Source organism: Rosa rugosa, chromosome 3, assembly GCF_958449725.1.
Source record: "Rosa rugosa chromosome 3, drRosRugo1.1, whole genome shotgun sequence".
In the NCBI taxonomy this organism is placed as follows: Eukaryota; Viridiplantae; Streptophyta; class Magnoliopsida; order Rosales; family Rosaceae; genus Rosa; species Rosa rugosa.
The window spans coordinates 1,964,986-1,976,807 of record NC_084822.1 but is presented as its reverse complement, the minus strand read 5'-3'; the positions used below and the strand labels follow the sequence as shown (position 1 = coordinate 1,976,807).

The following is an 11,822-nucleotide window of genomic DNA, read 5'->3' as shown; positions in this document are numbered from 1 at the left end:
AAAGTAGGTGTTGTCTAACTACTAAGATGATCAGATCAACTGACATTTTGGTTTATTTATTCTATAGTTGTAGATATCAGATTATTGGTAGAAACTAGAAAGACAACGTAAACAATGTTTTTGTCAAATAATGAGCACTTAGTAAATTAAAGAATTCTTAGTAATTAATTTGAAAATTCTTTTATGTACTGGCAGTGCAAGTGATCCAGCACTTATTAGGTAATCTCAACTTTTGATATTTATAGTCAACATTTTTTTTAATAATAATAAAATATATTTAATGTTATCAACCGTTCATTCTTGTTAATACAAGTACACGTCAGTGATTTGAATTCTATCCCGTCAATAAAATTATGTCAATATAGAATGCCAAGATTAGTAGATGATAGAGTGCAGAAGCAAAGCATAATTATACGACTTGCAATGGAATTATTTCTTTATTTTTTTTGCAACGGAATTATTATTATTATTTTTTTTTTTGCAACGCAATTATTTCAGTCTCTGCTAGGCTATAGTTTCTTTCCTCACAGGAAACAATATAATTGAGAGGGACTGACACAGTAGCTAGAGAGCTCTATTATTTTATACTTGTTGCTCAGTCTCTCTCTCTCACTCACTCTCTCCCCAAGAATCAAAATTGTCGTTTTACCTCACAAACCCCAAAACCGGCCACTTCCTCTGTTCCTCCTCAATCCCCATTCGCCATTCCTCACTGCCTCACTGCCCCATCTTCCTCTATTTTCCCATAAACCCTTCTGCATTATTCTACCCCAAAACCCCATTCTGCTCCAACACAAAAATGGACAACTTAATTCTCAGCCTCCTTCTCTTACTGGTCACCTCCAAAGGTAAGTAAAGCTTCAATCTTTCACTCTCACTCTCTGCTTCAAGGCTTTACAGTCACTCCAACTGGGTCTCTCTCAAAAATCGCATTTCTTCATGGGTTTCTGTTTAACTCTTCCGGGTCTCTCACAAACTCTCTCGTTTCTCTCAATGTTTTGCACTAACCACTTTATGTGTTGCAGGCGTTTCCGGTGCTACATTCACCTTCGTCAACAGATGTGACTACACAGTCTGGCCCGGGATTCTCGCAAATGCAAACAGTCCTAGGCTCGACAGCACAGGATTCGAGCTCCCAAGACAAACTGCCAGAACATTCCAAGCCCCGACCGGCTGGTCCGGCCGTTTCTGGGGCCGAACCGGCTGCACTTTCGACGGATCCGGGTCCGGGTCATGCCAAACCGGCGACTGCGGCTCCGGCACCGTGGAATGCAACGGCGCCGGAGCCGCCCCGCCGGCTACTCTAGCCGAGTTCACCCTCGGCACCGGCGGGCAGGACTTCTATGACGTCAGCCTCGTCGACGGGTACAACTTGCCCGTTTTCGTGGAAGGGACTGGCGGGTCGGGTCAGTGCGCTTCCACCGGGTGCTCCACGGATCTGAACCTGCAGTGCCCGACTGAGCTGAGGAGCGAGGACGGGAGCGCGTGCAAGAGCGCGTGTGAGGCGTTTGGGAGCCCTGAGTACTGCTGTAGCGGCGCGTATGGCTCACCCTCGACTTGTCGGCCGTCGGTTTACTCCGAGATGTTTAAGGCTGCTTGTCCCAAGTCGTATAGCTACGCGTACGACGACGCTACGAGTACGTTTACGTGCACCGGAGCTGATTATACGGTGACGTTTTGCCCTTCATCTCCAAGGTAACTAAAGCTTGAAGCTTTGATTTTATGGTTCATTTGCTTTATTGTTTCACAAGCTTTTATCTTTGTGCTTAGTTTTTAGTATTCAAAGATTGAATCTTTGAAGGTATATTTAGATTTTTATACTTTAAACTTGTCAAATTAGGCTAATTAATATTCTCTAAAAAGCAGATTGTTTGTTAATCTATCTTTTTCTGTTTGTTCTTGGTGATTTAGTGGCAAATTGCCAATGCCATCCTGCCAAAGATTCTCTTTTTAGTGGTGGCCGGATGGAATTCCTTATTGTTTTGTTTAGTATATTAGGGTTTCTATTCAGGATTGTTGGGTTGGTTTCCTTGTGAAAATAGTTTTATGTTTATCACTCTCAACTGTCACTCCAAAGTAGCTAATTAACAATTATTTGGTTCCCAATAATTGAACTTGTGGTTTATAGTTTTCTTAACATTTCATCATGCGGTTCATGTTCTTTGCTAATAAATGATCACGTGTTTTGCAGTCAGAAATCTTCTAGAGATTCAACACCAACGACAGGAGGAGCAACTTCACAAGATGGGGTTGCTGGGGCAGACCCGGGGTTCACTTATTCGGGTTCAACTGCAGGGTCGGTTCCGGGTACCGGGTCGGTTCCGGTTACTGGGTCAGGAGGTTCTGGATCTGGTGAGGCAATGCTGGCAGATGGGTCATGGTTAGCTGGTTTAGCCATGGGAGACTCACCAAGGGCATTGTGTCCCTCAACCCTAATGACTTTATCAACTTTATTTATTATCTTGTCCTATATTGTCTTGTAGCCCCCTAACTTTCTCTCTGGCTTTTGCTCTTAAATCTGAACCCTTCAGAGAGATTTGCAGTGCTTGTGGTCACTGGAGTTTTGCCTAGCCTTGGTAGAAAAGCTGAACATTTCATCAAGATTGTAAACCACATCCTTCAAGATTCCCTCTAGATATCATTGTAACATAGTTCACTTTAGTATTTTATGGGAATAGTAGGTCACTTTTTCTTTCCCACTCAAGCTTTTTTAGGGTTCTGTTGCTTTTTAGGTTTTGTGTCTCTGTTTGATTTTTGATTAATCAAAAAAAGGAGCAACATGTGGATTTTGGATTTTTCTCCTAAAAGGGAGTTTGTAATGTGAATGTGCAAGTAAAATGGGGAAGAGGATTGTATGCACCGACAGTGCAAGTGCACTGTCAGTTATTTTAATCTCTAAAAAAATAACAGCCACTCATCTAATCTACTCCTTTATATATTTTAATATCAAAAAAATTACATCCATTCATATTGCAAGTACCCATGCACTGACGGTGCATGGAATACACTCCCGTAAAATGGTGGCTTTAGATCACTTTGCGGGTATTTCAAGTTTATGTTAGCTTTGCTGTGTCTGCAACTCATTTTACAAGTTCCATGCTCCGTGTTTCTTGGATAACAAGAAAAAAAATTTATGCTAAACTTCCTTGATAAAGGCTCAAGTAAAATTTGAATATGTGCAATATTCCCAAACTAAATGTACTGCATTAGTTAAACCCGCTTGTTTATGTGTTCACGATGCTTCAAAATGGAGGATGTTCTATTTTATGTCGAGCTCATTACTCGCCTTAATGCATTGATTTGATCGAGTAATGATTCTAAAAGACTCTCACCAAATGTCTTTAAGGCCTCGTTTGGTTTGCAAAAAAGAAATTGGTTCATTGGTCTTACCCATGACTATGAGCATGGGAAACTAAATTTTCCACTAGTTTTCCTTCCAATGTTTGGGAATTTTACGAAAGTAATCTGAAAATGTATTTTACTTTCCTTTCTAATGTTTGGTTTGTGCATGAATAGGAAAGTAAGCAACATCAAATTTCCAATAGTATCCTTAATTTTCAAGATTCAAAATTTTCTGAGATAAATTAGTAATAATAATATTTAAAATAGGTATTTAATGTGCAATTAATGAAAGGAAAGTAGAAGAGAAAGTGAATCCCATAGGGTGTGGGAGGATCCACTTTCCCCCCTATTTTCCCTTCATGCAGGAAAGTTGTTCATTTCTTTGAGCGTGCCAAACACAGGAAATGATAAAATTTTCATTCCCAAACTTTCAATTCCGCGAACCAAACGAGGCCTAAGAGCTAAAGAGTAGTAATGAAAACCCGAATGTTTGTGTACTCAGGATTCAAATTTAGAAGGTTTGAATTTACAGCTACTTTAATTACTCACTATCCAAGTTCAGGTTCTGTCGATCGTGTTTGGTGGAATGTGAAAGGGTTGAATTCGTTTGTTGAGTTTTTCAGAGGATACTAACTTAAGCTGTCAGTGGGGGTTGGCTGGAGGGGACAAAGAACAAATGCAAATCAAATCTTTACGAGAAAAATAAGAGGGAATATGGAGGAAAAGTGAGACATTCGTGTAAAAAGATATAATTAACTGCAATATCATTGTTGATCTAATCATAAGACCTTTAACTTTTCTTCGGAAAATTGGCGGAAAAGGAACTTGATTTGGACATTGTTGAGTTAAGAATATATGTTCAATGTCCCACCTTGAAAATTTTCATCAAACACTAATCCACTTTTTCAACCAGTCTAGCCTGATTTACGCAATTACGCTATCTTCATGTTCGATTGATGTAAGCTTAAAAGTCTGATACTTTGATTAGCCTCAACTGTGTTATTTTGGGTTATCAACATTACAAATGACATTTTGAAACCGTTTGAGAGGTTGAAATTGAAAGAAACGTAGTGTTTTGGGTTTGTGCCGATCTTAATTGAAGAAGATGTCGGTAACGTGAGAATGAATTTGGTCTAGTTTCTTCATTTACTTTGTGAATTGAATGAATCACGGATGGCTTGTTCTGCTATGCTGGGGACTGCAGCCATCAGAATTGAAAGAACAACAGGACTCATATATCTATAGCATTTTGCATTTACTCCATTAATAAACATGTGGGTCATAAACCACTAGCTAGAATCATATCCTTGAAATGATATTCAAACTGATTAGAAAATCCCATGCCATCAAGTTTTTCCATTAGTCTAATGACCCTTCAATGTGGCCTGGAGGAGGTCTTTCCCAAACAATAATGACCGTCCAATGCTTCAATTATTTACCAGCAATTGGTTGTAGGATGCACTAATGAAAGATTTAGTCTTCTGGGAATCATGGTATCTTATAAAAGTATTGAAGTTGATTTGTGCAGTAAATGTGAGCTTCAAGCTGCATAGGGAGAAAACGATGTGTCCTGCATCATATGAAATGCAGTAAGAATGAAGTTTTTCAACAAAACTCCGATCAATTTTCCTCATTAGCTTATAAGTTTCTCCTTCTATGCTCAAATCTGTTTGTAGAATTTCTATCACAGCTGCATGCTAACATGTCTAGGTTCTTCACCTTAACATAGTGAGAATGTTGAGTTTGTAGTCCTATTTCCATACTTGACACTGACCCAGTACTCACCACAAAACACGAAAAAGGTATGCGATCCAGGCTTATCGGTCTGAGCTTCTGTCTCCCAGGTTTGCCATTCCTTCAAGAGTTGTCCACCACATAACCGGCTGGTAGACTTTGAAGATTATAATCTGTCAGGCACATTTGGTAGCACCCATTAGCATGTAGAGCAGTCCAAAGCATTATCCCATTCATAGAAGGATGAGAGAAACCTTCTCTTACAACTTGCTCTAGATAAATGGCTCGCCCACAAAGTAAACTATTAATCTTCAACAGCAGATTGAATTCTTAGCAATATGTAATAAGTAACACTTTCTTGTCAGATATTTGACATGTTATGTTGTTAGACTGTCAATCCGCACCATAATATATTCAAATAAGAATTTATTTAATCAATAATCTAAATTGACAACTTGACAATATAATGTGTCAAATTGTCTATCAAGAGAACATTTTAAACATATTACACTTGGTTTACCTACATTTCTTTATCCAGAGTATTGCTAGTATCAACATCTATGAGCCAAATAGGAAGGCCTAGTGACTTGTCCGTAATAGCTCTCATTAGAGGAGGGTTTGGTATTGTAAAATGACCCACTATCTAATCCAATTCCATCCGTTGAAAATCCACCTTCTTGAAGTTCTCTCAGGCATGAGCCCATGAGACATCAGAGTTGATCTGGAATCTACATCACTGTAAGTCTCCACCACATTAAACTCATTTATAAAAAGGGTGGCCAAAGAATTCCAATATGAAGGAAAGGAATCAAAACTGATACTATAGGATATGGTAGAATAGCTGTAAAGATATGTATGAAAAGGTTCTGATATTTTACCATAGTTATCCCTACTTTCACGTAGGAAAGATTTGCATGAAGTTGTACATAATCTTGTAACCTGCCCTACTTTGAATACAATACAAGAAACGTATTATTATCCAAAATCTTTATGGTATCAAAGCGTGCGCGCTTCTGAGGACCTAGAAACCCTAACAATCCCAACGAACACATTTACCTCATGGCTGGAGACGAAGAGAGGGCTATCGTTCAAAATCCTCACGATCAACAGACCTCCAAGAATGCTGCACCATGGGAGAATTCCAACCATCCACTTTTTCTCCACCACTCGGACCAGCCAGGCGCCATGCTGGTTGCACAAGCCTTGGTGGAAGACAACTATACTACATGGGAACAATCGATGCTTATGGCACTAACAATCAAGAATAAAAAGGGTTTCGTCGATGGGACTCTAGTAAAACCAACCCACAATCCTTCCGAGCAATTGCAGTGGGAGAGATGTAATACCTTAGTGAAGACGTGGCTGCTGGGAGCCATGTCAAAAGATATCTCCAGCAGTGTGATACACTGTAAAGATGCACGTAGCATGTGGCTGGAGTTGAAGGAAAGGTTTTCACAGGTAAACACAGTTGCTCTATTTCAAGTTGAGAGCGCTATTCATGGCTGTGAGCAAGGAGGTACCTCGGTGACTTCATTCTTCACCAAACTTACGGCATTGTGGGATGAGAAGGACTCTCTTTGCTCTTTCCCTCCTTGTAGTTGTGATGCCGCTCCAGAAGTTAAGTCTTTCATCGAGACTCAGAAGACAATGAAGTTTTTGATGGGATTGAATGAAGGATTTGCACAAATAAGGAGCAATATCATCAGTCTTGAGCCCTTACCAACACTGAACAAAGCATACGCCATGGTACTTCGTCAAGAGAAACAAGTAGAAGCAGTTGCAGGCAAGCATGGATCAATGACAGAAGCTTCTGCCTTTGCGGTCAAGAGGCCAGAAAAATTCGAGAAGCAAGAGAAGAATGCTCCATCCTTTTCTCGTGAATCACAGTTCATGGGAGGAGAGACAAAGTATTGTGAGAAGTGTCATATGACCAATCATTACACAAAAAATTGTAGGGCACATCTCAAGTGTACCTACTGTGATGGCAGGGGTCACACCTATAACTACTGCAGGAGAAGGCAGAGAATAATGGGAGAAGGATCAAGCAATTCAAAGGCCAACCATGTTGGCACCATGAGTGAAGGGAAAGAGGATGCAGTGGACTTTCCACTCTCCAAAACGGAGTGCAACCAAATGCTGGAGCTGCTAAATCGTATACAAGCAGCAGGAAACAAGTCAAGAGATGGCAATCAACTGCTAGAGATGCTGAATACCAACAAACCATCCACGACCAACTTTGTGGGTAACATACCAAACCTTGAAGAAATTCCAGGTACAATTTGTGCACTTTCTCGTGATAACAAGGATGTAGTATGGATTTTGGATAGCGGGGCTAGCGATCACATTGTATGCAATGCAGTTTTTCTCTATTCTTGTTATCCCGTGCACAATAGGACTGTGCGGTTACCCGATGGGAAAAGACTTCCAGTGTCACACATTGGGACAGTGACTTTTTCACCTCATTTCATTCTTCATAATGTCCTTTGTGTTCCCACATTCTACCTGAACCTCATCTCCATCAGCAAACTTACTTTGGACTCATTTTACATTACTATATTTCTCAAGCATGTTTGTTTTATTCAGGACCTGCGTTCGGGGAGGATGATTGGGACGGGAGCTGAGAGTGAGGGACTATACTGTCTCAACATGCCTAAGGAAGGAACGTGCAATGCGGTGAGAAGCAAAACCGACGACCTATGGCATTGGAGGCTAGGGCATCCGTCAAGCAAAGTATCTTCATTTTTCCCTTTCTTGCAAAATAAGTCATGTGACACCAGCCATTGTTCTATCTGTCCTTTGGCCAAGCAGACTCGAAAGCCATTTCCTTTAAGTACTTCTTTGAGTAATTGTTGTTTTGAATTAATTCATGTTGACATATGGGGAGGATACCATGTTCCATCCATTTCAGGAGCACAATATTTTCTTACTATTGTAGATGATTTTTCTCGTTACACTTGGATTTATCTCATGCACAATAAGTCTAAAGCACGAAACCTTCTTATGCAATTCATCATACTTGTTGAAAATCAGTTTGATAGTAAAGTTAAGATTGTTCGTAGTGACAATGGACCTGAGTTCAAGTGTTTCCAGTTTTATTCCTCAAAAGGTATCTTGCATCAAACTAGCTGCATCAATACGCCACAACAGAATGGCGTAGCTGAGCGCAAGCATCGACATTTGCTAAATATGGCTCGTGCACTCTTGTTTCAATCTCACTTGCCAAAACCTTTTTGGGGTGATGCAATACTTTCAGCTGCATATTTGATCAACCGAACACCAACACCTCTTTTACAAAACAAAACACCTTTTGAAATGCTCTTCAACAAAGTTCCCAACTACTCTCATTTACGAGTTTTTGGATGTAAATGTTTTGTTTCCACTCATCCCTTACGTCCTACAAAGTTTGATCCTCGTTCTTCCGAGAGTGTATTTCTAGGCTATCCCAATGGGCAGAAGGGTTACAAAATATATCGTTTACATGATGCCAAGGTTTTGGTCTCTAGAGACGTTGTGTTCTTTGAAACTGAATTTCCTTTTCAAACTAGGGTTTCTTTGCGTCATAATTCCTCACCACCACATAGCCCGTTATTTCCTAACCCACTCCTATCTTCTTTTATCGAAGATGATCCTGTGAGTGCACCACATCTTTCTGATTCTGTCACATCTCCGCATCCATCACAGAATCCCTCGGATTCCATCACATCACCGCATTGTGACTCATCAGTTATCGAGATCTCTCCTTCACCAACTCTAACACCAAACCTTCCCACTTCAGATACCATTCCTATCCACGCTTCACAACCTTTGCCACGCCGCTCCACACGTGCAACAAAGCCCCCTACCGCATTGCAAGACTTCCACGTTGAGATGGCCCTGCCTTCCCGCTCTGCGTCTCCATCTTCCACGAACCATGCAGTGTCAGGTACGCCACACTCTCTCTTTGAGGTTCTCTCATATGACAGGTTATCCCCTAAACACAGAGCATTCACTGTCAACCTCTCTCTCACACGAGAACCTAAGTCCTTCTCTCAAGCCATCCTTGATCCTCAGTGGCGTGTAGCCATGAATGAAGAAATTCAGGCTTTGCAGAACAACAAAACATGGAGCATTGTTCCTTTACCTCCCAACAAACAACCCATTGGCTGCAAGTGAGTTTATAAAGTGAAGTACAAACCAGATGGCACCGTAGAGCGTTATAAGGCTCGCTTGGTGGCAAAGGGATATAGTCAAGTTGCCGGAGTTGATTATGGTGAGACATTTGCGCCTGTAGCTAAGCTTACTACTGTGCATGTTTTGTTAAGCCTTGCAGCAATAAAAGGTTGGCATCTTCACCAACTTGATGTTAACAACGCTTTTTTGAATGGAGACCTCACTGAAGACGTGTACATGAAACTACCTCCTGGTTTTGGAGGTAAGGGGGAGAATCAGCATGTTTGCAAGCTCCATAAGTCGTTGTATGGCCTCAAGCAAGCTTCGAGGCTGTGGTTTTTAAAACTCTCAAGTGCATTGCAGGCTGGAGGCTTCACTCAATCCTGGTCAGACTATTCTATGTTCATTCGAAAGTTTCAAGACAAGATCACAATGTTACTTGTGTACATAGATGATGTCATTATTGCAGGAAATAATCTGCAAGACATAGAAGCTACAAAGCAGTTTTTAGCAGGCCGTTTTAAACTCAAGGACATGGGAACCCTGCATTATTTCCTTGGGATTGAAGTGGCACGTTCAAGGCAAGGTATAGTGCTTTCACAGCGCAAATATGCACTAGAAGTGCTTGAAGATGCTGGATTCTTGGGTGCCAAACCATCTAAATACCCTATTGATCAGAACTTGGTCTTAACTAAAGATGATGGAGTTTTGTTACAAGATGCTTCGCAATATCGAAGACTTGTTGGTAGGCTCATTTACCTAACAATTACAAGGCCTGACTTGGTTTATGCCGTACACATTTTGAGTCAATATATGGACAAGCCTCGACAACCACATCTTGAAGCTGCCTATAGAGTTTTGAGGTATGTCAAGCACACACCAGGTCAGGGAATTTTACTACCTTCTCATGGACACCTAGAACTTACAACATATTGTGATGCTGATTGGGCAAGATGTAAAGACACTAGACGTTCTACAACTGGATATTGTTTGTTCCTAGGGAAGGCACCAGTCTCTTGGAAGAGTAAGAAGCAAGGAACAGTTTACAGATCGAGTGCAGAGGCAGAGTATAGATCGATGGCTACTACTTGTTGTGAGATCACTTGGATATTGGCATTATTGCGTGATTTACATGTTAATCACAAAGAAGCAGTTCAGCTATTTTGTGACAATAAAGCAGCAATCCATACTGCTTCAAACCCTGTTTTTCATGAGAGGACAAAGCACATTGACATTGATTGTCATGTTGTGCGTGAGAAGGTTCAAAGAGGACTTGTGAAACCTATTCATGTTCGGACTAATGAGCAGACAGCAGACTTGTTCACAAAGCCTCTTGGTTTGAAGCAACTTACAGCTCTATTAGGCAAGTTGGGTGTTATCAACATACACACCAACTTGAGGGGGAGTATTAAGGAAAGGAATCAAAACTGATACTATAGGATATGGTAGAATAGCTGTAAAGATATGTATGAAAAGGTTCTGATATTTTACCATAGTTATCCCTACTTTCACGTAGGAAAGATTTGCATGAAGTTGTATATAATCTTGTAACCTGCCCTACTTTGAATACAATACAAGAAACATATTATTATCTAAAATCTTTATCCAAGGTGATTCCTGCTCCTCGAAAGCAAAGTGAAGCATTTCATTGTGGACATGCCAATGGATGAACTCTTCTTTGTATTGGCTCATAAGGCTTTCTCGAGAGATGGCGGTTGGTTTTAGCTTATTGCCTGTGAGGTTTCGAATCCAAGCTAGTGTATATTTAGGATCTTCCCAGAATACATTGTGCCCTCTAACAGTGATTTGGTTATCTCGAACAAATTGCAACATCTGAGACTGTAGTGTAGTTGATTTGTTTAGATTCTGTTGCATGCTACTTGACTTCTTTCTCAAACACAGCAGCATTGAATCTCTAAACAATCCCAACCTGATTGTGAAGATCAAGCATAAAGTATTGTACGTATACGCCTGAAGGGTAAAGGAACAAAAGAACAAGTCAACTACTGAAGTCACAAATGCCTCTCATTCCAAATTCAATTAATAACACCAACAGCTCTCTCAACTACAACCTCACCATGATCATCACAATCACAAACCCCAACAAAAGGGCGGGCATACACTATGCTCGCATACGTCATTACCAACTATCAAAAGAAGAGATTTGCTCGTGTGACTTTGACTTTGCTACCATTTTACCAAGGCCACAAGAACACCACAGATATGATCAATTCAGGGTCACAGTTGACGAAGTTCGGGAAAAGTGAGATTTCCCTTTTAAACTAGGAGACTGCTGCTGGGTATTATGTTTACCTTGCTCTTTGGATAAAAGCCACAACTTCGGCAAGTTCAAGTCACACAATTTAAGCCGTATCACAAGATCAATTGCACGCTTATGGTTCCGGTGGGTTCTGTTAAACAGCGACAAGCATGACCCGTGGTCCACCATTGTACCGATACTGTCCCAACTTAACCACCTGTTAGGTGTTGGGTTTTAATCACAAAAGGCCTCGGTACAATTGGGTAAGAGCCACCCACTTATAAGTTATATTTTATTTGTCACTTTTCCAATGTGAGATCTTTCCTCTCCAACACGC

At 40.6% G+C, this 11,822-nt stretch overlaps 1 protein-coding gene and 1 pseudogene across 1 annotated transcript; one reads left to right on the top strand and one right to left on the bottom strand.

Moving 5' to 3' along the window:
• The first annotated feature begins 569 nt into the window (after positions 1-569).
• LOC133740753 (thaumatin-like protein 1) lies at positions 570-2,793 on the top strand. The gene is made up of 3 exons (XM_062168705.1): positions 570-848; positions 1,026-1,695; positions 2,192-2,793. Exons 1-3 carry the CDS (start codon positions 800-802, stop codon positions 2,481-2,483), a joined length of 1,011 nt encoding a protein of 336 aa, XP_062024689.1. The 5' UTR covers positions 570-799; the 3' UTR covers positions 2,484-2,793.
• A 2,233-nt stretch (positions 2,794-5,026) lies between these two features.
• LOC133735995 (endo-1,4-beta-xylanase 5-like) lies at positions 5,027-11,366 on the bottom strand (annotated as a pseudogene).
• Between the last annotated feature and the right edge of the window lie 456 nt (positions 11,367-11,822).